This window comes from Thunnus albacares, chromosome 20 (assembly GCF_914725855.1).
Source record: "Thunnus albacares chromosome 20, fThuAlb1.1, whole genome shotgun sequence".
NCBI classification, from domain to species: Eukaryota; Metazoa; Chordata; class Actinopteri; order Scombriformes; family Scombridae; genus Thunnus; species Thunnus albacares.
The window spans coordinates 7,768,960-7,794,294 of NC_058125.1; the positions used below are offsets into that span (position 1 = coordinate 7,768,960).

Below are 25,335 nucleotides of genomic sequence, written 5' to 3' on the forward strand. Positions count from 1 at the left end.
GGACAACAACAAACCCATTGTGTATAAGTTTGTTCTACCCTGTAAATGTGTTAAATGGCATATTTTGCCACACTCTCATTACAGTCTCTGCTTTATGAAGGTTTAATTACAGATGATGCTCCCGCTGCTGTAATTAACTGGTTGCCGCAGCTCAGAGAAAGCAAACAAACTTCTAGTGATTAATGAGGATAAATGCTGGGAAACTAGATAAATGCAGACGTTGGTTTATGGTGAAAAGACTACAGTGACAAGGGTGGAGAGTTCAGCGGTGACACTTTATAGCTCTTAATGATCATCCCATCCTGCCCTGCGTCCAATCTCCGCAAAATGCGCCAGTCTGCCACGTGAGGGAGGCGCAAAAAAGGATCTTGACCCATTTTCCCTCTTTCTCTCTCCTCCTCAAGATGAAATATGAAACCTGGTCCATTTCAGCCAAGTCTGTCCCCCGGGCTCCCAGTTCCTCCAGCGCCAACACTGCTCTGCATTACCCAGCTTCATTTGGCTTCTTCAGACTTAAAACAGTTTTGACACTTTGACAGGAAACTTTTATCCATTTTTTCTTATGAACCACCCATATTCATCATTTTATCCATCCACTGACCCGGGTTTGGATTTCTTCAATACTTATTTTTAAAACGCTTTTTTCCCCCTTGCAAACTGCAGTGGATCCTGAACTATCCGAAACTTTTATATTGCAATCATTCCCGTTGAGAGAAAGCACCCAGCCGGCCGGCACTGTGACTGCTAAACTGAGCTCAAAATAAAAGGGAAGCATCGCCTGCATCCTTTCTTTTGTCTTTGTTGCATCTCTCCCCATTTACTTAACTGCCTCTGGGATGTAAGAAGCCACTGAAGTATTTTTGTATGTTTTTTTCTTTTTATCCACAAAAGGAACTAACTTTTTCCCACCCCTCCAAGGAGAAATTATGGCGAGATTTTTGTTAAACATGCCTCTTCTTCTGGTTTTGTTCGGATTATTTTTGCTCTCATCTCCATCCGCCAGAGCCGAGCCGGAGGTGCAGGACGAAGAGGAGGAGGAGAGTTCCTGTCAGGGCGCTTTTGACCTGTATTTTGTGCTTGATAAGTAAGTGGAAGCAGTTTGGCACTATCTTCTTTTCATAAAGACATATTAGGAATAACATTGGGATGCAATTGCAGTTTCTCCACTGAAAAAAAAGTTGGCACAACATCAAAACATCTGCATTCACTTTTTGTGTTGCTATTAAGGCTTTTATTGGCCTATTTCGTGCCATACTGGATAATATTGCAGCTTATTTTCCAAAGATTAGGTGAATGATACCAGTGATTGTAACATGTAGGGAATAAAACCGTTTATCTGGTTTAGATTGGCTCATTAGCACCGCCGCATCTGTGCTTGCGCGTGTGCGTGCGCGTGTGTGATGACGCTGGAGAGGAGGCTGACTTGCATTGTACTACAGTTTGCTGAATAAGCAGAAATTGGAGTGACGATTTGGATGCTACAAGAATGATTTATCTCTCTCGCTCTCCAAGTAAAAAAAAAACATTGCCTCTTTCTGTTCCCCTGAAAAAGAAAAACAAAGAAACTTAAAATTATCAAGGGCAAATGGGGCTTTTGCTATCATCCTATAAGGGACTTTTTTTGCTCTTTGCTCAGTGGCTGTTCATAGGCAAGAGAAGAGTGAATTCTCTCATACTGTCCTTTTACTTGCAATAAACTTTATTAAAGATACAACATTTCAGTCTTTAGAACTTCATCAGGTAAAACTGAGGAACAAAGAGATTTGAGCTCAGTGTCTGCTCACCCTTCACTCTTTCATTTCCACTCTCTGCACGCCCACATAGGAAAAATGTTGTGGTTATGTGACATCTTAGTGCTGGACTTCAGCAGCTGAGCTCAGACTGCCGGGGAGAAAATCAAATGTCAGAGAAAAAAGCAGAAGAAACTTCTGGAGGGCCTGCTCCTCCATTTTTCACTGTTCATAACAGAGGTTTAGACACATTCAAATGCAGTAACTTATGTTTTCTGATAATATAAAACTCATACAAAGGAATCTGTGCCATATTGTGACTCACTATCCACGAGAATTCACAGACAAAATGTTTTGAATTATAAGACATTTATTGTGAGCAATACAAAACTTAAATTCAGCTTCATAAATGTTTTCTTGAGATTAGTTTACATAGACTCAAAGCATATTGCTGTATCAGCTCTTATTCTTCCTCTTTTGCTGATAGAGCAATGCCAGGAATTGGGAGGGGGAATAAGCAAGGACAGGAAGCAACAGTATTTATGGAAAATGTGGTCTTAATTTGGAGCACAAAATGTTGCACGCAGCACCTTCTAAAGGCCTGTTTTTTGGTGTCCTTTGTGAAATGGTGAAAGAGAGATATGAGTCGTCTCAGGCAGCTTCACACCAACATCTCATATGCCACTGAATGGATGGTTTTATCCAAACAAATTTTTTCTTCGCAGGTCCTTATTGGGAATAAATCTTTCTGTATTGACAGTGTAAGTTCTGTGCTGTACCCACTGAACTTTACTAAACCTTTGACATCGTTTTTGGCATTTGAATGCCAAGCAGAAATGGACCTGAAACATGGGACTGCTCCCCAGATGTGGAGGGCTGCTTTTGGCTTGTGCTGTTCGGTAAACACTGACACATGCGGCAAATGAGGAATGTCAGATGCTATTGTTAGCACTCCTGTGTGCTTTGGTGCCCACTGTAGGGGTGACTAACAAGGTTTAGACATCAGTTTGGGACTTCAAACAAGAGGAAGCTCATTAGCAACCTGTCCCAGCCCTCCTACAGCGACCCCCAAACCCCATCCCCCAGGCCTGAACTGGTTTTATGAGACACAGTGTGAACTCGATGCCCTGGTCGATCCATATGGAAAGTTGCAGCAGGCAGAGGAACAGAGAATGTAGGGCATTAAAATGCTGACAGGCTTTCATCAGGCCTTCATGAATACACAAAAGTCATTTTTGGACACTTGAACTGAGGTTCAAAGTTACCTGCAAGGCTGTGTAGCTGGAAACACTCAGCCATAGATCTCCCACAATATTTTCATACATTTATAAATCACCAAAGGGTGGTAAACATATTGTGTTTTAAAGCAAAAACAAAAGACAGAGAGGAATTTGTTGCCAGTCTTTCATCAGATTCTGAATAAGGTGAGTAAATGGTCCAAACTCCAGAGACAAGATAGGAAGGAAGCTAATTTACAGTCAGTAGCACATCAGAGAATTAAGGTGGGGGTATGCTTGAAAAGAACCACTTTGTATGGCATGTCATCCAACCATAATGGAAGGAAAAGGTGTTCCCAGTGACCACACTGGAGAGCGGAGTAAAGCAGGGTGATACACATTTTCAGAGTCTTTCTTGGAAGGCATTCATAGTGTTGCACTTGGTTGTACACACAAAAAGACAGAAAACAGTGTAAACAATGACCAAACAATAGCCAATCGCTACATGAAGTGGGTGTACATGCCAGATTGTAAGGTTTGGGAAAGTTACAGAAACTGTCAGACGCAGCGTCCCCAAATGCATTGTCAATATGGCACGGGGGTTTTAGACACTGTTTTCCAACAAGCACTTTGGTTAGAGTATTCTGAGGTCTTTAGGGTTCAGCAGAGGGAACACAAGACTGGGAGTTTTATGGTGCAAGTCAACTATAAGCCATAGAGAAGCAAGGGGTTCTCGCAGCTGCCTACCACAGATGATGTCACCACTAGCCCCTCCTCTCTGACATCTGCTGCTGTAGTGTGAGGTCTTGTAGGAATTAAATTTATATTGGACAATCCTGCAGCACATGATCTAGTTCCAATGCCAACCTGCAGTGCCCCTGCTGGAAGCAGTTTTCCCTTTATTTAGTGAGATGAAAAGTAAAGCCTGATCCATACCTGTAGGAATAATTAATGAAAACATTCAAAAACATCATCAAACAAAATCTCAGGCCTTGCTGGATCCTATCCTACATCAACATTGTATCTTGAGGTTAAGCTGGTAGTTTTTAGCTGGAAAGAAACTCTAAAGACATGAAACATGCTGAGGGGAGAGTGTTGTAGGTGGAGAAGATGGTCATGAGTTTCACAGTAATGAGGAAAGATACTGCTGTGTTGGCTCATAAAGTTGACTCCAAAGGCATTTATTGCACACTCGGGAAGATGATGTCACATCATGACTGGAACATGTAGGACAGTGCTCTTTAAAACAAATGGGTGACTGCAGTCTGAAGGGTAACGAAAATGGCTAATGACAGTTTGGTTTGAATCTGGGACATCTGGGACTGGCTGGGAAAATTTGAGCTTTAAGGTTACACATGTCCCCAACTGCGAAGTGGTGTGCAGAACGATTTCCTAGAGGAAAGCAGGGTTGCTCCATTACCAACTAGCGGTCAAAGGGGTGAGGAGCCGCAGCAGTGACATGATTGATGTGACAGAACTAAAAAGTTGCAACCAAATAAAGGTGGAGTTTTTGGTCCTTCAATTTTGAGCAGCATACAGGTGTAAATCTGGCTTTAATACACTCATTAAAATGTTGATGCATCAACCAACTAATAAGACACAGCTGTTGGCACAAACAGGAGACTGTTGGCACATCTGATGGTCACGTGTGGAACAAAAACTGTATTAAAGAGACACAATATACACATAAAATTCTCCAAATAAAATTCACGTAACAAAGTGTTGATTGAAAAAGTATGGACCGTTCCAGCCCTTTGGCAAATAAATGTTAAAGAAAATCATGTTTTAATTAAGTAAAATGTGGGAACATGTGGGCTCTAGCCACGCCTCACCACCCTCTGTCAATGGTGACATCATATCACTGTGTTGTGGTGAATGGTATATGGTTCTTAATTTAAAACAGCAATTAACTGATTTATCCACTACCGAAACCAAAATTAATGTTACACAGAAACAAGACTATGAGTCTAAAGCCAAGAGAATGTCTCTGCTAAATGCTAATGTTAGCATGCTAACATGCTTATAGTGACAATGCTGATGTTTAGCAGGTATGATGTTTACCATGTTCACCATCGTAGTTTACTGTGTCCGCATGTTAACATTTGCTAATTAGCACTAAACACAAAGTACAGCAGAGGCTGATGTGAATGTAACTACTTTTGCACATACTTGATCATTAACCAAAGTTCAAATTGTTACCTGACTATGGTACTAGATGGGACACCAAAGTTTAGGGAGGGATGAATGGCTTTATGCAATTTCATGGCAGTCCATCCAATAGTTGTCTATACATTTCACTCCAAACTACAGATGTCAAACTCATGGTGATGTTAGAGGAGAGGTCAGCGAATCACCAGAGTAAGTAGGATTCATCCTCTGGGGACTATGGATGTCTATACCAAATTTCATGGCAGTCCATCCAGTAGTTGTTTAAATATTTCAGTCTGAACCAAAGTCATGGATCGACAGACAGACCAACCAACTGACCAAGAGACTGACCCTGGCATCAAAAATAATGCAACAAACATTAGCCAGTCTCTGATTTAGTCTTCCACCCAGAACTCCATGGACATGAAGGCTGCATAATTGAGGGCTTTTTGGCATATTTGAAATTATGCACAAAATTTTTAGGAGCTTTGCTTGCTTTAGCTGTCAAATTATGAAACTGTAAGCCTTAAAATAAGTTCTGTGAGCATACAGTGTATAACTTAAGCCTCATATTGCTGCATGTGTGCATACTAGGATGTATATTTGCTGATTTAGAGCAGCTGGGCCACAGCCTGCTGTTTTATATGCAGCACAGCATAGGAATGGTTTTGGGTGTGTTCATATGGTAGATAAAGGAATTTACCTATAGGCCAAATGCTGTGTTTATGTTCCCCTCTTGCTGCATACTTACTGCTACCATCTGGATTTGAATGATTAGGCAATAAAGTGCATATTAATATGCTGCAGCACATCTTACACATGATAATCTGACAGTATTGCTGTCACTGTTGAATTATGGGTATCAGCAAACACATGTAAAAGTTAAAGGAATAGTTTAATGGCACATGAACACTCTTAAAACCACTACTTGTCATATCTTACACTTTGGTTTTTGTACAGATAAAAAAGAGAAATAAAGTGTTAATGAGTGAGATTCAGAGGTTCTAGTAGGCAGCTTTCGTAACCTTTTGTTAACCCCTGATTCCAGCCCTCAGGCTAAGCTAAGGTAACCAGCCGCTGGCTGTAGCATCATATTTAGAGGACGGAAATTAGTGTGGTATTGATATTCTCCTCTCTCTCTCTGGGTCAGAAACAAATAAGTGTATTTCCCATGATGTCAAACATGTGACAAATATAATGAAACATAATGACATAGCCTCAAAATGTAGTTGTATTTTATTAATATGATCATGACACCTTACAAGTTGTAGCTTTTCTGCCATTCTTTCCACTGGATTTCCATGCATCTCTCTCTTCTTACCAATAGACTCACATTACCCCTTGACTCCACACTCTTCATTGCCCTACTTACTCTTACTGCGGTATTGTTGTTGTAAGATCTAGAGACAAACTTGCCTAAAATCAGTTCTGTGATGCTATTAATACTACTGATCTCTCTCTTGTAAGTCCTGACCATATTACAGCTATTTTTTCATCTTGTTTAAAATTTGGAGAATGCTAATCATGGCTGCTAAATGTTTTTATTGTTGTTGATGATGTAGTTGCAAGTTGATGCTCAAGTTGGGCGTTGGAACATGCTGCCTGGAACCAGGCAAAGCAGTGGAAAACCCAAACTGCAGCTGTAGTCCATAAATATTTTCAAAATGTCTAGCTGTGGAATACGTTCTAACTGTGGAATGACTCTGTGTTTTGTCATTTTGTCTCCTGCAGTGTGTTGCTTTGGGTTTTTTTAACAGGATAAAATGTCTTGTTAAATGTTATCATGCTGCCTGAAGGCCCTCTAGCACTGAGGGACGAAAACAAGACAAGAGGAAGTGGATAAATGCCACTCAAACTAATCCAAACCTCCTGGTAATATTTGATGTATGACTCTGGCTCAGTTTACAGAAAAAAGTGCATTACAAAGTACATTCTTAGATGGTAAGATAGAGACAGAATTAGAAAAATCTGTATCTTTTGGAAACACATCTCAAATGCCTCTCCACCAGCTAGTTATCCAATAGCTTTTTCCAAACAATTCCTCTCGGTTTTGGAATAGACATGCAGCATTAGCTCAGCAATCACGCAGTAAAGACTTCAACTTCAGCAATGGCTGTAAAAGTAGGTTAGTGGTTTTAAACAAACAAATCCTTGTGCCCAGTCAGTTAAATTGGAGCACCATCATTGGCTGCAGGCTGGGGTGGTGTGGGTAGGCCCAGCTGGAATGGCAGACAGCCTCCTTAGTGCAGTTAGGGTTTTTTTAAATTTTATTTTTCCCTCTTCAACACTTTGAACCGTGAGAACAAAGCTGAGAATCACTAAGCCCACAGACTGATGCAGCTTTTTCCCACATGCCGTCATCCCATTGTCCTATGGGAGAGAAGTGCTTCTCGGGTAGCTGAGACTGGACTAAGGAAAGAAGAAAAAGCAAATTGTCAAAGCCTTAATATCAGCCAAACAAACATTTCAGCTGTAATTTCCTTTGGTAGAGTTACAGAATTGCAGGCACAGTCAACAGTTCCCTGAGATCCAAAATGGCCTCTGCAGGACCCCTAATCAGCCTTATTTGAAACATCTGATAGGCACCTTAAGGTTCTACTCTAAAGGAATCTCATCTCCAGCACATTAAAGATCTTAAGGAACTCATTCATTCAAATTGTGTAAAAATAAAGTAAGATATTTGTGATACTAAACGCATTTAGAGTGGCAGATGTTTTTAACAGCCACTCTTTTGTCACGCATCCAATGATAAGTGAGTTGGAAAAGGCCCATACCAGTAGTTTTGTATGTTTTAGACAATTTACTGCAAATCACTTACTTATTACTAACCATTTTGCTAACCTTGCTGCTGTGTTTTAAAATGCGGATGTGTGCCTTCTACTATTCCAAGCAGTCTTTTAACCATGCTAGTAGCGTGGCCCTAGGGATGACAGTGTTAGTCAGTTGGTCAGTCAGTCCAACACTTTGGTTCAAATATCAACAATATCTCAACCCATAAGCTGTACTTTGTGTTTAGTGCTACAATTATCAAACGTTAGCTGTCTGACACACTAAACTAAACATTGCCTCCTAAATGTCAGCATGTTAACAGCTCAAACAAGCTCAAAGCACCACTGTGTAATGCTCCAGAGAGCCACTAGTGTAGCTATAGACTCTTTGTCTTGTTTTATATGACAATCATTTAGCAGATGCTTCCTTGAGTGAGAAACTTGCTTGAGTTTTGTAATCCATTACAGTGAACATGAAGTTTGCATTCTTTGTTGTCAAAGTTACAGTACAGTACCATTGGGAGGAAATGCAATGCAACTTTGTCAGTCAATCTTCACTTAAACTGTATTACCAAGCAACAATAATGTAACATTTGCAAACATTCATTCAGATTTTCTTCACTATTATGTAAGATCACAATGTGATGCACAGTTCAAGCTACTTTCAAGCTACTAGCTGCAAATTGATTTACATACTTTATGGAAATAAATGGAATGCAATGGATGTCTGAAAAGTTGGAAAAAGAACATCCACAACACTATAACTCATTACCCTGTATTTGAAAATGATCAGCATATAAAGTACACATTACTTGTAATTTAGGACCTAGTCTAATATTTGGAAACACACTGTCATTGTATGGTCCTTTAATGACTGTTCTGCCTGGTTGATGTATATTCTGTGGTATACCCTTTCAGTGTCTCTGCTTGTTTTTCTTCCTCTTGCTACTGTTGCTATTTATCTACTCTGCTTTTTGTCTCTGTCTGACTGTTATTTTGTCTTCAACATCCTCTTCCCACCTCCAGCTGAACTTAGTTTTTTCCCCACCAAACACACAGCCATAACAATTTCATCCAGTCAGCAGAAAAAAGCAATATTAAAGATGATTGAAGATGTTTTTATTCTTCAGATCTTCTTGGACCCGTGGGGGACATCTAGCAAATTCCTGCTTCCTCTTGACAGGGTCTGCTTAGTATCGCTGAACAGTAATGATGCATATTACCTCTCTTTGTACTCTGTGCTCCTCAGTGTTCCTCATTTATTGATATATTGATTTAGCAGCAGAGCACTGTGAGTACTTCTAAATGTTGAGTATTTAGACATGTTGGAAGAGACGGTGCACATTGTGAATCGTCTCAAATCCTCTTGGATTTCAAAGGATCATCTATTATCTGGAGGTATAATCGCAAAGGGGTTTCCAACAGGTTCCTTTAGAAAAGACAGTTGGAAACCTTGGCTCATTTCAGAAAGGATTCGCCAAAGACTTTTTTAGGACAGACTCATTGACAGATTATGGGATGACAGGCACTTTGTCCTTCCTAGTGTGGATGGTTCTAACCTTTGTTTGGAATTACTACCTGGATGACTGAGATAAATGTAGGCAGAGAGGACCAGAATTGGAAAATAATGGTCACAGTTTCTTTAAAAGATAAGGTGATATGTAGATCTATCTACAGGTGATATATACTGTATTATAAACATCCAAAAACTTAGTAATTAGGATTGATATAAAATCAGTGTACAAGTGGCTGCGAGAGGACCAATCTAAGGAAGCACAAATACTCTTCAGATTAGACTCGAGAACTAAAGCTTGACCTTTCTGGAGTCTTCTTATAGCTGCAGCAGTGGTTCAGTAGTGGACACACAGTCTCAACTCAATCAGTGGAGGGCTTTTTTTCAATATAAACTGCAGTTTGCGTAGCTTTCTAGTTTTATTATTCATGCCAGTGATAAAACTGATAACCCTAATCCTGGACAATAAACCTAGCTACTCCCATACTCCCATGACATTTTTAGCTGATTCCATGATACTTGATTAATATGCAAACTCCTTCATGATATCATGGTATCTCCACTATCAGAACTTCATAATTCAGAAAAATGCTAAAGACAGATAAACCAGATCGATGACAAGAGTAGGAAAAAATTCCTTGGCTAAGGCGGCCTTTAAAGTTAGAGCTTCCTAGATTTGGAATGTTTTCAATTTTCACAGTTTTTCAATTTCTCTGAATACATCTTTGTTACAAAAGTATAATCTCTGGCTGGCTTTGTCTGTCCTCATCTGCCTGACGTAACCTTGTTTGCTGGATTATATCCTTTAGGTCCTTTTGACATCACTGACTCAACGGATGTTTTCCCCATCGTCTCATGATTGCGTCAGCTAATGTGTTGTTGTATCAACTGCCTACCGCACTGTTCTCCATGTTATGCTCACTGCCTGAATGATTCTGTGCTCTCCTATACTTTTTCTTGTTTTGGCTTTCAATCCTTTGCTTGCTTGTATGTGTTCTGAATTTGATCAATATGCCTTTAAAATAAGTGAACCACACACATCGATGGTTTGCAGACCCTCTTGTGCCTCGCTTTGGCTGTCTGGCAGTGTTGCTGCTGCGGGCTGTTTTTACTTGTTTGCCAGCTGTGTCGGCTGAAGCAGACTGAAGCAGGTTGGAGAATATCTTGGCCTTGCAGTTGAAGTTTTCATCAAATCATTGCCATATTTCCTCTGGCAGACACATCTTGTGACAGAGCCAACAGATTGTTCACATTATCTCACTCTGTCAGTTGAATTGAATGTAGTCTCACAGATAAGGCTCTTCATCTTTCCCTTGCTTTTTCCTTCCTCTTTCTTTCTTTTGTTTCTTTTTCCCTGCGCTCTCAGGTGGCAGATGGCCAGACACATGCTCCTCATCTTGCTCAGAGAATCTGTCCAATCGAGAAAACACTGTCGCCCGGCTTTGACGATTTGCTATGACATAACTTCAAACTGATGTTGGGCTCAATCACTTTGTCGGCAAATTTTAACGCCCCTTACCTCTCAAAACCTTTGTTTTCTGTTTCCAAACCTCAAACCGCTTCAGGGCTTAACTCAGACCATTAAAATTAGATCAAAGGATTGAGGGGGAAAAACGCTCTGAATAAAATTGTTTAATCAAGAGTCATAGAATAAAATGGCCCACTTCCTTTCCCAACGCTGTTTGGACAGGTGAGTGAAACTGCAAGCTAGGCCTCGGTCCCACGACTGCAGCCACCTCAGACAATAGACCTGTTCCAAGACAAACAAGAGCAATTGTGGTTCAGAAATAAAGATAAGCAGTTGAAAACCAAACGCAGGAGTCCTCAGATTCACCCTGATGTTAAATAAATACTCAAAAATGATCCCTACACCTCTACATGACTGTTTGCTGCAGGAAAATGGGAAAGTTTCACCAGACTTTATACTCTTTTTTTCCCTTCCTCTGTTGCTGTAATGGAAAAATCTGCACAAGGAATTGGCTCCTGCCGTTCATTCGGGTCAGAGGCTTTCTCTCTCTGTGTGTGCGCAATCCTTGTGTGACTATTTCTGTTTGCGCTGCACATTTTGTTGAACATCCAAACTAAACACCTCTCCTCCTCCACCTCAAGCTTTTTTGATTTTGGGAGGATTTTGTTTATCTTGTAAGGTCTTGTCCTCTTTCTTTGCACAGTCAGCCCCACGGGAATGTGAATCCTTGATGTGGAGGAACAAGATGTGTCATCAGAACAACAACATCCCAGAGAAAATGCTTAGGTTGAATATTTAGTTGACCAGCATTTGTATCCCCATTTAGACTAAATGAGTGAAAACATTGAAACTTACATAATGCATTTATGTTACTGTGGATGCTTTTATTGTATTTGGAGTATATATTTCCAGCATGGGTGGCCTGAGAGGGAACCCAAACCTGATCCTCTAGCCATGGTAGTGTTAGTGCTCCGTCTTGCCTATGCTCAGTTGCGTTTCCTTTAGCAGATCGCCTTCTTTTAAGCAATCACTCTGTTTGTTTTTCCTTGGATTTTCCGTTGATGAAGTATGAGCTGGCTCTCTTTTCATCTATGACGGCTACTGTTGCTCATGCTGGTTCTCCTTGAAAAGGCTGTAGCTACTGAGTTTTTGTTTGTTTTGAGTTTTGAAAGCCAGAAATATCTGCATCTGCAAAAGTAATCACTGATCAACAACTCTATTAACCTCTTCAGATTTTATATAAGCATTTTGAGTAGAAAAGCTTGTCTGCTCAATGTTAGACCTACCAAAGAGCATTTAATACAGATCAGGAGTCCGGTTTGGCAGAATGGAGAGCCATCAAAGACTGAGGCATGATGGGAAAGTCCCTGGTATTCCCTGGCTTTGTCTCTCTCCCAGCCTGGCCAAATAATTACCCCTCCGCTGCCAAAATATAATACAAAAACACTATGGGGTAAAACCTCAGTGACACTCAATTGCAGACGAATAACATGAGTCACAATTCATTTCCATTTTAAGTTTTGGCCATGTTGCTGGTGCTGTTATCCAAAATAACTATAATTGTAGAAGAGAATAAAGCTCAGGCATTGTATCTTTAAGAACATCAAATAACCAGAATCATTCTACAAAAAATAAATCACGATCATAGTAATCCCATTTATTGAACAAATGTTTTCTCATCCCCTTTCTTGTCTCTGTAAATAATTTTCATTTATCTAAAAAAAACTCTCAGCCAAAGGTATGAAAGGCCCATGTGCAAGAAAAAGTTTATTTATTATGTCTGGCCATGATTCTCAAGCAGACTTTTGAATCTCCTGTGTGCTGGGAACTAATGCAACTCAAACGTAAACTAGGATAACAGAGTCACTGTTTAGTCTGGTTCCTGTTTACTCCCACTGCTACACTGTTTAATCTTGCTGACTTCGTACAGAAGAGATGTAAAACTGACGATATTTTTAAAGCAAAATTTGCCAATTTAATGAAGTGTTGAATATACAAGCCTCCTAAATCATGACTTGAGGTCATTTCTGAATTGTATGTCAACTTATAAAATTATATTTAGTCATTTGTTAAAGTGACTTTTTTTAGAATAGATCTAAAAAAAGTCCCATTCATAAGTTCAAATTTTGCAGAAAAAAAGCCCTTCTCAGTGGACTAGATGTATTACTAAATTAAAGCAGTTTGGTAACTTAAAACCCCACCGATCCCTGTGGGAAATAAACCGTGTTGACATTCTCTCCCATACAAAGAGAAACTGCAACATAATCAATCCTGGCCAGTTCCCGTGTGTCTAATACCGTTACATCAGTTAGTCGGCACCTAGAATAACATTCAGTCTGCTTGGCACATTATTCTAAGTAAGCTTCATCCTCTAAACAGGCCTCCAGTTTTACCACAGTCAATTAGCTCATTTCCCATGTGTCATCTCTCTGGCTCACCCGTTAGCTAACGGATGACCCGCTGACTGGTCACATCGTGCCCTTTTCCTTAATGCTCGCACTTAATAAAATTGCCACAAATACACATAGACACACACTGACACGCACACAGTCTGCCCAGAGGAAATGAAGGTATCTCCATGGGGAGTGTTTTTTTAATAACAGTCCAGTTTTATGGCAGTTCCCCTGGGGAGACCAGGACCCATTTCCTCAGCCTTCAGGCACTCATTCAGGATGCAGGAGGGTGCTAAATTACACACCAGACCACAACAGTAGCTCCTTTAATCTCACCAGTACACCTACTGGCTCCCTAATGAATTGAGCTGGCTAATTGTTTTGAGTTATTCGTCTAACAGCATTCATGTTACATAAATGAGAAGGTTCATGTTCCTACAAAATTTACACTTTAAATCCTTTCCTCCAAGGTTTAGCTATCTATCTGCTGTTAGTAAGAGAGATAATTAGCATGCTAGCTATAGACAACAGCTATGCAATGAAAGTAATTTTACTCATATTTTAGGAAATAAAGCCTCTTTTTTTACAGATACTTGCGATAGATAGTAAAGTTACTGTAACAAGATAAGGAGTTGTGTTTTGCCCAACATACAGCTTGTTCTTCATGTCATGGTGCTAACGATTTTATCCCCTGTTGATTTTGGCTGGCACCGCTGTATTTTTCTTGTTTGAATGCTCTACCATATGGAGGTTAGTGTGTGTCTGATAGATAGCTTAAGCATTTCTTTGAGTTCTTGCTGAACAAATCATTCTTAACACACAGATACATACAGAAAACATATTTTACAACTGCTAGTCACTCAAGCTATGTTATCCTCCAACCATGCTAATAACGCCAATGTGCTACACTGCTTTTATGCTAACAGAAGCACTTCCTCCTGTTTTTATTGTGTACTTGGAAGAAAGTATTTCAGTCACTGTATGTGGGTTCATAACTTTTATTTTAAGCTCATGACGCTACTCAAGATGTTACAGGGAAGTTGGTGTACCCACAGACACGCTGAAGAAGACTTTTTAAGGCATAATTTCTGTTTTATTTGGATTATTTCATTGGTGTTCCCTGTTTCTGTCTCTTAGGTCTGGCAGTGTGAAGAATCATTGGGAGGAGATCTACTACTTTGTGGAGAATTTAGCTGAGAAATTTAAAAGGTAAGAGACTATTCAGAAATACATATATGTAAACATGCAAGTACTGCAATGTACCACTACCACACTACAGCCACTGGTAATGTAATGTATGTAATGTATTGCAAAGGTTTCTCCCAAACAGTTCAAGTGGACTATATACTGTAACACTGGAAAAGTTTCACAACTATAGGTCTGTAGATACTAAACAGTCTTGTTGCCTTTTGTACTTGACTTCCTGGAGCCCCAAGATGCGGATCCCTAAAGAGAAACACACACAGCAGTCACCACGGTGAAGTAAAATAAAATATTTCCCTTGCGCTACAACTGACCATGTGTTAAGTCACTCAGCATCCAGGCTGATGTTTCAATCAGTCTCTACAGGAACTGAGCTGATGTCTGGTTGCAGTGAGCTTAGCAGCAATAACTACAGGCTGGAAGGCCTATGTATGTGACTTGAGTGGAAGAGGAGGACAAAGAGATGGAGGCTTTAAATGGACAAGACTGACAAAACCATTGTATCACTGCAGCTGACAGTGTCCCAGTTCAGATCGTTCTCCCCAGATATTACTCAAATATGATATGTTATAAATCAGTGCAAACAATAAAATTCATTGTTATTATAGGAAAAATGTATGTCAGTGTTGTAAGTAAAATAGGTCTTTATGGCCATTATAGGAACATTCTAGAAATATTTTATGGATTTTGAAAAACAAATGAAATATGGTTCTCTTGTTATTACATTAAAATGATTTTCAAATCTTGCAGTACTCTACTCCAACATGATTGCCTCTAATAATAAACTGAAGAAGCAGTTCACAAAGTGCATTAATCAAGTGTAGCCTCTTTATGTTGTAGAAACATTTTTAAATCCAGGATGGATGAAGCAAACCGATATAACACACCATGGGCTATTATGGTTCATGGTATCAGTGGCTTACAGCCCATAATTGATGCATAAATAGACCGCCACGGTTTATTATTAATCAGCCACAGTTTTAGTATTTTAGTAACAACTCTACGGTGTGTATGTCATGCTGTATGAGTTGTAAATATGTTGATGTACCAATATCACACAGTCAAACAGTATAAAAAACTGAGACTTCACCAGGGTGTACTGGGAAAGAAAATTCAGCCCTGGCTAGAGTTTATTGAATATTGACTTTCTAAATACTTCCCTCTTCATAGACACAATGTAACAATGTAGCTCTAAAATAAGTGTGCAGTAAAATGCAATATTTCAAACAATGACCACATCTGTCCTTCAGCTCATGGGTGGTATTGTTTTATCTGTACTGCTTGAAAACCACAACAACACCTGTGCTGTGTGGTTCAGCCATTGCAAAGAACAGACCCTTGTCAAAATTGCAGTTTTAAACAAACATGAGAAAGTTCCAAACAGCGCAAATCTGCATTAACCTACTTTCTCTCACAAGCAACACATTTTTTACTTCAAATTGTTGTGCATGTGTGCATGTTGACATGCATGTTATTACTTTCTAAATATAGTTTTTTATCAATGAACAAAAATAACAAACATTTCCACATCTGAGGATCAGTTACTTAATTTGAACACTGACATCTAAATCACTGTCACGCACAGAGAGCTCATATCCTGCACAGTGTCACATATGTCCCATGTGTCTTAGAGTGTTTGTTAATGGGCTGCATTCAAGAAACAATTCCTACACAGACTGTTGGAGGAACCTCAAAGGAAATGAAGTAGTTTGTCCTCAATGAGATATTCATTGTTCAAGTATAATGGCCCTTACTTTGATGAACTAAATGCTGCATGACAGGAAAGCACATGATGGGTTACTGCCAGTTACTATATGTTTCTGAAGAATTGATCATGTCGCAATACATCTTGCTATTACTGTGACTAAGTGCAGTTCACATAATAAAACTATTGTCTACTGAATCTGTGGTTGTAATTGTTGTGCAAGGCGAGATATTTTCAATCATCAGCCAGATTCTGTTGAATTTCGTCTTGCAGTTACCATATTTACCACATGCAGTATCATTAGTCACTGGTTATTCTGTGGGATTTCCACATTGTATATTCCACAAACCAAACTGGCTAGCTGTGTGGACAGATTAATTATAGGTATGATGATGGGTTTTTTCTCTTTTTTTCTGTTCCAGTCCCATGCTGAGGATGTCTTTTATAACATTCTCCTCCAGAGCATCCACCATCATGAAACTGACTGAGAACAGGTAGGTTAAATGAAGGCAGATACTGATATCTGCTGATTAATGCAATTCAGCAACTGACTGCGATGACCTCACTTTATAAACAGATGTCATTCTAGTACTGAAAGCTCTCACGCAAAAGAAACAATCAGCTGCAAACTTAACTCAAACCATTACAGCAAAGTGAAAGCAGATGTTCTCTATATTGAAATTCAGCTGAAAATCAGCCTGTCACCATGTAACTGTTACTGCATAAAACTCAAATGTTTTTGCTCTTTGTAGAAGATGATAAAAGTAAACTTGTTTTAAATCATCTATCTGCACTGGGATCATCATATTGGATTAATTCATTGAGAGGCATCACACTCAAATATGAAAACAAATCAAAACACTTCCCAAGTCAACAGAGGGGTCATTGTAATGACAAGGAGATGTATCAGTTTCCACAATGACAAGTTTACATGAGTCTTTGTCCAAACCCACTTTGCTATGTTTCCTGTATGCAGAGTGGACATCAGAAAGGGGCTGAATGCTCTAAAAAGAGAGATTCCAGGTGGAGACACCTTCATGCACCTTGGATTGCAGAGGGTAAGCCTTTGGAATAATATGTTCTGGTTTTTTACACTTGAATCAAAGTTTTTGGCCAAGAGCAAATCAAAGACTGTTGAATTAGTTGTTTAAATCAGCAACTCTGGAAATTCTGACCATGAAATTGTCTTCTTTTTTGAAGGCGAATGAGCAGATATACCAGGAGAACTTTGGTAAGCAGTGAATGACTCATTCTTATCTTAAAGCTGAGTTGAATTACCCTGAGGTTATAGCATGGCTCTTTGTATTTTCCAGGCACGGCCAGCGTGATTATTGCACTGACAGATGGGGAGCTGCAGGAACATCAGCTTATCACTGCACAGCAAGAGGTAGCAACGCTCACAGCTCAAGTGACAGGGCTGCTCTGGAGGCTGGAATACTCACACTGCTTGACTGGAACTTTTCTGGAAGTAATCAATTTATTACCTTTATCTTCCAACAGGCAGAGAGAGCCAGGTCTCTTGGAGCTATTGTGTACTGTGTCGGTGTGAAAGACTTCAATGAGACACAGGTAATGCCAGGGTAATAAATGTATAATCTATTTGACAGGTTTACACTTATATTCCATACATGTTATATATCTGGTTTGAAATAAAAAAGAATTCCCAGAATACAGTATAAAGTACCATATGTGCAGAGGAATATAAAGTTGCAACATCCAAAATGCTGTTAACTGCATTTTTGCATAGTGTGTATTCGGTGGCCCCTGTGCAATTTGGCAAACCCATAATTTTAAATTTCCTGAGAACCAATCCAGTTGCCTCTTGAGAACCTATCTGTAACTTGACTAATACTCGACATTATGATGAGGATGATTCAGGTTCCTGTATTTAATATGACTGATATTATTTTCTCACGACGGCTGGTCGCCACTTTATAATAAGACATGTTCTCACTCCAGTTTAGTTCAAACCCCATTTTACTGACGTAAATAGACCCATTCTCCTGTTTGAAGTGCATGTTTATAGCCCTTTGTGGAGTTCATACTTCCTGTTTACACTGTCTGAAATTGTGTCACACCAGGACAGTAGAGACTAAATTTGGCTTTTTACGAAATATCAAACCCTTCAGTGTTAATCATCTCTGAATGTTGGAGGTTCCTCTTTAAACACATTTACAGAATAACCATCCTGTGTTAATTAATTCTTCTTCCCTTCTTTCTTGCATTCACATCTGTGTCCTCCTTCTCCTTTCCATTATAGCTGGCCACCATTGCAGACACCATCGAGCATGTGTTTCCTGTCCTGGGCGGCTTCCACGCCCTCCGGGGAGTCATCGATTCGGTAAATAAAATCTTGTCTGTGCATGGAAGCGTTCCTGTGGCTGAATCTCACAAACAGGGTAGCAGACATCCACATTTGTGTATTTATCTTGAATCTGTCTCTTAATACATTTCCTTTTTACTCCTTCAATGTGAGTTACATGGTACAGTAGGAAGCAACTTTCACAATGTTAGAGCTCAAAGTGATGACTTATTGCCGTCTCTCACTGTTTTAGTTAAAGTTTCAACTCAGACAGACCTTGCTCTTTATTTTTGCCATGCAGCAGGCAGAACTGTAACTCTTTGTGCATACAGGTTTCATGAAACACACTCACATATTGAGAGATACAGTACAGGCAGAATTGCCCAGTTTCACAGCCAACAAAGGTGAAAGGAGGGCATATTTTCACCAGTTTGTTAATGTTAAATGGTTCATTCTTTTTCTGTCATATAATCCTCCAAGTCCTGCCCCCTTTACTGACGCTACGGCTGTCAAGCTTTCCATTCTCACACAGCAGTTAACAATAATAACAGTGGCAGATTTACCACTTGAAATTCCCAGAAATTTTTTAAAAAATAGGTCGCTGATTTCAGACAGATGTAGACAAAAGCAGGCTTTTCATTACTACCTGACTGCCGTTGATTTTGCCAGCTGAAATGACTGTTTTTTTGCAGATTTTAGCAGCTGTAGCTAGTTAGCTAAGTATGCTAAGGTTTGCTCCATTAGTCAGTACATACTTGTTTGTATTTTCAAACAGTATTTTTTTACTTTTAACATTACAAAAAAAAAGGGAACTGACCAAAAAGTGACCTTATCTCATATAACATTGGTTGGGGTTGCTGGAGTGTAAACCTCCCCACATTCAAAGAACAGAATGGAGCCACTAATGTTACCATAAACTCTGATAGCGTCCAGGAACACAGATGGGAATCACTACAGTCTTTTTTTAACATAACCTGTTACTCCACTCACTAATGTAACCTACTTAGTTAATGATATGGGCCTTGGCCTTGGAAGTAACATGCACACAGTCAATTTGATTTGAATAGCTAATGATAGTATAATGTTGCAAATGAGCACTGCAAGAGGAAGAAACTTTTCAAGGGTGAGACACAGAGTGATACAATATGAATGAGGAAATGACTTCATTCTCAGACAGCCCTAGAACTTTTTATAGAGCTTGGCACTATTATTATATTAAATTTTGAAATACCTGCTTGTCAAATGATACCAACAGAGTAGGAGTGCATGTAACAACTGTTGTATTTTTCTCTTCTTTTCCCCTCTAGATCATCAAGAAATCCTGCATTGAGATTTTGGCAGCTGAGCCCTCCAGTGTGTGTGCAGGAGGTGGGGAGCTGGGAACACACACGCTCATACACACACACACACACACACACACACACACACACACACACACACACACACACACACACACACACACACACACACAAACTGCTCAGGGTCCCTCCTGAGTCATCTACAACGATGCCAGTCTCCCATCATTCCTTGAACTATGTTAATTTCATTACTGGATCCTCCACAGGCCTGCACCGTGACACACTTCAGTAATGACAATCCCAGGCTGAAAAACAATCATACATGGGCATCCAGGTCACTTACAGGAAATCTACAGGGGCAGAATACTCAGTGAGAATAATATTACAGGGTCTTATTAAAAGGATTGACCGTGAGAGAGAGAGGCGGTGGTAAGATTGGCTGCAGCTGAAACCTAGTAGTAGACAACATTCTTTAGTGTCCTGCCAAGAGAAAGATTATGACAGTTAAAGCAACATTAAATGGACATTAAAAAGCAAATATGAATAGATAAAAGCATGAGTTGATTAAAAACTTTTGGCAAAAGCAGAACAACTTTTACTGTTTTTCACATCTGCTTTTGCCTTTTATTAAGCAGTGAATTGCTTTATCCCCTAAAGAAGAAAAGTATTTGACCTGAAACTAAATAGTACTCACTGTAGCTGCAGGCCAGTCAGTACCATTTATTTCAGTCCTGCAGTTTCAATCTCATTCATAACAGTATTTTTCCTGTATTGTAGGTGACATAGTAACTATTGAAGTAAATGTACAGATATTACAACTCATCTGCTGAGCCGCTCAGTTAGAGAATTGAAAAGCTGACTTTGTTGTATTTTTGTATTTAGTTAATTCAGATTCTCACTGCTCAATTACTGTATTGGCAAGTCAGGGCTCATAAATAAAGGTCACATGACTCACAAGTAGCAAGTTCTAACAACCTGTTACCATGCCAGATTAGAGATTAGAGACTTTCTCTTTTCTCTCTTGTTGTCTTTGCATTTTAGTAACTAACACGATCATGTTCTCACTTCTAACGAACCACACCACAGTTATTTGATTACAGGACTCATATAGAGGCTCATATTTTCACACAGCTCGGATCCATTATATTTGGCGATACCAGAGTTAAAAAAAAACACCATTCTCATCTGAACAAATAAACCGAACTGCTTGTGGAAACACTTCAAAGTTCACACTTCAGAGTTCAAGTACCCCCACAGCAACTGTGTAGTATGACATGAAAACAAGCTTCATGTACAATGTAGTATCAAATGTCATTTTGTTTGGCAAAGTCTTAATGTGAAAATGTATGTGTTGTGTAACCAGAGTCTTTCCAAGTGGTGGTGAGGGGGAACGGTTTTCTCCATGCCAGGAACATCGACCAGGTGCTCTGCAGCTTTAAGATCAATGATACCAATACAGTCAGTAAGTAGACCTACACTTTGGTTGCTCTTTCCTTTTAATGGAAACCCCCCTGATCTGTGACAGGGTTTTTCCCAGTGTTATGGGGTCATTTTCAGTCTTTTTTGTCAGTGCATGAACCTGTGTTTTCTCCTTTGGAAATTTCATGATACTTATGGAAGGGACATGGTCAAATTTAAATGTGCAAAGTACTGGCACAAAAAAAAGCCCATATTGATCAAACTCCAGCTGGCACCCTTCCACGAGTATCTTTCTGTATACTATCTATAGTTATACATAGCAAAATAGTCACCCAAAGAGTGTACTTTAGGAGGAATGTACTTTTATCAATTTTTTTTAAAATTTGTCTTCTAGATGAAAAGCCAGCCGGTGTAGAAAACACATTTTTACTGTGTCCAGCTCCTGTCATCGATGAAGTTGGGAAGTAAGTGCCTTTTTTTAACGACTTTAGGATTTCATCTGTTCTCAGAAATCTTCTTTTAACTCTGTCTCAAGGAAAAGTGCTTATATTTCACACGAAGTGGCAACCACGTGCATCTTATATCACGTTACTTGCGTCAAAAACAAGAAACACGTGTATGCATACACGTGTGTGTGTGTGTGTGTACTGTATATGCACACAGACCATAAGAAGCCTGCCATGCATTAGCTCTTTTTATGATCCCTATCCGAGGCCACATTCTTCTTTTCTAGATCCCAGTACAGCTTAGCAAAATATAAGGGGCTCTGTAGCTTTGCCAGCGCATAGAGTGGTAAACCCTTCGTGCATTTGTCCTGCTTCTGTCCTGAATTAGAACAGAGAAGTAAAAACAACTGCAGACACTTCTCTCTTGACTTACATAGAAATTACAGTGAGTCAAGACTAGAAACTTACAAATTTCATGTGACTCAGTCAATGAGCTTAGTCATTGGCTTTGAATTCTGATGACAAAAAAAGAAAGGAATCAATGTTGATGGGTTTTTTTCATTGACCTCATTTTAGAGAAGTGGAGCAAACAGTTCAGCATGTATTAAAAAATGTTCTTAAAGCTACACTGTTAATTTTCTTTGTTTCAACAATGGATCAGTTGATTATGTGTAATGTGATAGGGGTCTCTCGATAGGGGTCTCTCATACAAACCCAGATAATTATCACCCCACTGTGCAATTCCCCTCAGCCAAAGAACATTTTAGTGTCTTTCACCTTTTTGTTTTGGTTTTATGGCCGGTGGCTTTAATGTTTTGGTTCACTCTCACTGCTCAGATCAGCATTTGTGGCAGGTAGCAGTTTCCTGCTAAAAAGCTCTGATAAACTCACTATATGCTAACTCTCCAGCACTAAACAGTAGACAAAGTTAGCAACTAGCTCGTGAACATTGTGGAGCATTTAGCAACTAAAGAGCCAGATGTTTCCCCAGGAGTTAGTGGAGACCAAAACAGTGCAAGAAGGAGAGTAGATGTTGAACTTGTATTTGTCCTGTGGTCAGGAAAAATACTCCGAATGATTGTTAATGTTGCTCTGTGTCAACTGGATGTGTAAATAAGCAACTATATACACCTTAGCATTGTTAACATATTGTGTTTACAGATTGTGCTGCTTTAAAGTGAGGCTATGTAACTTCTCACATAAGAAGTCATACATTCTTCCACACACCCTTACTCAATTCAATGCACTGGTGGGTTTTGATACTGGAGCTTTACTTGTATTTACTAATATTGTGGCTTCAAAGGCTTTCAAACTACTGTCAAATATGACAATGTCCTTGGTACCTGTACCTTGCTTTATTTTGGAGAATGTTTGTGGATTTAATACCTCAAAGTATAATATTGGTTGCTTGTATTGTCAACAACAGGATTGTATGAAAAATTCTATTCTAATCAAAACCCAGTGCATTGCTTCTATGATTGAAAACCTTCCACACTGTGAGAACACACCAACACAACCTCAGTTGTGATGATGGTACAGCCATCATTGTATCCTGGTTGAACCATCATCACAACTGAGGTTGTTGCTCTGTGCATTTTATTTACATTTATTAACATTTGTGCTTGTGTAGTTTGAGATTCTCATATTTAGACTGAGAAAATTTGATTATAGTCGATTATATTTGACATATGCCTTAAAAAGAGCTTCAATTACTTCAATGTTTAAAAGGGGGAGGTGGCGGGATGTGAAAACTAAGACAACTGAGGTTAGCTTACTCGAACATTCACCACACGACGGTCACACAATTTTCTGGTGTAACCCTAGCAGTGGCCAGAATTGCTCTTCGTCAGCTGGCCCCATTCTCCTTTTAGAGTCCAGCCATGTTCCAACATCAACAATCCACAAACCTCTCTAACCTAACTCTTTATGGGAAGAAAAGTACAGCAGGCCACAGACTAGAAGGTTCAGTGGACGGTGGTAAAAGACTAGAACTACACAGAGAGACAAAGAGGTGAGAGGAGAAGGCCTGTCAACCAATATTAGAGCCACGCTTTACTTACGTTCTTGACCTTTGGCGATAGCGTACTCATGTAATTATGATACAAATTCCTCCATTTTATTCTCCCATGGCAGTTATAAATTCAATTTACAGTTCATATTTGCACTGGCATTGGTGTGGAAGGAGAAGGATTGCAGTGGGGAAAGATTTAAACAACCTGGACTCTTGACTCGCACTCTAAAGCTTTAATCAATACCTTGGCAGAAGGGTCGTAAAACTGAGGTTACGTCGTGTGTTTCACTGACTTACAAAGAAGCGAGCTTACCATTTAAATCGTTTCTGCTCTTGCCTTAGGTCTCTCAAACTTTCCATCCCTTTATGCCTCAACACTTAACCTCACGACTCTCCTATCCCGCACTTATCTTTTTCCCCCTCCCCTTCCCCCTTTTTCTCCACCTCTGTCTTTACTTTTGGCGCCACAGTGGCTCTTTTCACCAGCTCGCCGGGTTGTTTTTCCAGTCCCTAAACCCTCTCTGCCTGCCTGTCCGCTCATTTTTCTTTCTCTCTCTTTTATTTGTGTGTGTCACACAGAAACTCCTTCTTTCATCCCCTGTCAGTCTCCCACTCTCTTTCAACTGTCTGCTTGTCCAGTTTGGCTGATCAAAGCCGGGTAGCAGCTAGCCTGGTCTTTCAAGTGTGTGGCCATGTGTGTTTGTATGCAGCTTGATTCTCGACAGGGTGGAAAATCCTCTGGGAGAGCTTTTAAGACTGCTCCTCTGAAATCCAGACTAAATGAAGTTGTTTTTTGACTGATAAGCAGCTCTTAATATCATGAAATTGTGATTTTGACTATTTTGTTGTCACTTTACTCAAAACCCAGCCTATCTTGTTGCTAAATTGAATTGTGTGAAAAGTGTTTTTTTTCTGTAAATGTTGGTTCAAATAGTCAATTCTAGAAAGAAGCCTTTGCTCTTTTATTCTGAGTTAGTGATGCCAAAACCAGGCATTTACTGTACCACTGATGTTTTAGATCGCTTAAATATATCCAGCTGGAAATATCTGGACGTTACATCATGCCATCTATGTTTGGCCAGTTATACACAGGAAGAAGAAGAGTAAATAGCGAAGCAGTCTATGTCACGCTACCTGTTAAAGTGTTTTAAAGTAGATTTTTCCTTTGAGGCAGGAAGACCCACTCCATCTAATGAATGGCAAACAAACTGTTGTGTCTGTCCTGTCTTATGCAAGCATGTCTGTTCATGCTTTGGCTGTTTTCCCTGTCTCTTTCATTTCCTTTTATAACAATAGTCTGACATTGTGCTCTACACCCGACATTTCCGCCCTACAGCTTTGGTCCCGTCACATCTTCAAATGGTCGGTTTCCTTTTCTCATCATCTTTTCCTTTTAGTATCATCCTTTCTCTTCCTTTAATCGTCAGTAGCCAGACACTGGGAGAAGTCAAATTAAATGTGTCCTTTGGAGTTTTCTAATAGGGTATTTTCAATAATGCATTGTTTACATTCATGTTTACTTGCTTCTTTACTGCCTGAATATCTTGGCGGGTTATCACCACCTGTAAATCAGTAGAATCATGTGAAACCATTCCTAGGAATGTTTTTGTATCACCTGTGTTCACATGTATGAGCATGTGTGCAGCGTTTTAAGTTCTCAGGCACCACACCTGATTTCAAGCATAGAGCAGTTTTAAATTCATATAATACTTAA

General features: G+C 39.6%; 1 protein-coding gene across 2 annotated transcripts in view; it reads left to right on the forward strand.

Annotated features, from left to right (window-relative positions):
• The first annotated feature begins 424 nt into the window (after positions 1–424).
• Positions 425–25,335, forward strand: part of antxr1c (ANTXR cell adhesion molecule 1c) — a 42,923-nt gene continuing 18,012 nt past the window's right edge. The window contains exons 1-11 of one of the 2 annotated variants that reach the window (XM_044337871.1): positions 425–1,084; positions 14,375–14,446; positions 16,568–16,639; positions 17,122–17,203; positions 17,346–17,376; positions 17,459–17,532; positions 17,646–17,714; positions 18,406–18,486; positions 19,755–19,815; positions 21,109–21,207; positions 21,559–21,628. In XM_044337871.1, coding sequence (XP_044193806.1) covers positions 927–1,084; positions 14,375–14,446; positions 16,568–16,639; positions 17,122–17,203; positions 17,346–17,376; positions 17,459–17,532; positions 17,646–17,714; positions 18,406–18,486; positions 19,755–19,815; positions 21,109–21,207; positions 21,559–21,628 — 869 coding nt within the window. In that variant the 5' untranslated portion in view covers positions 425–926. Of the gene's footprint in view, positions 1,085–13,496; positions 13,988–14,374; positions 14,447–16,567; positions 16,640–17,121; positions 17,204–17,345; positions 17,377–17,458; positions 17,533–17,645; positions 17,715–18,405; positions 18,487–19,754; positions 19,816–21,108; positions 21,208–21,558; positions 21,629–25,335 lie in introns of those variants that run through there. The other variant, XM_044337872.1, reaches the window with a different exon arrangement.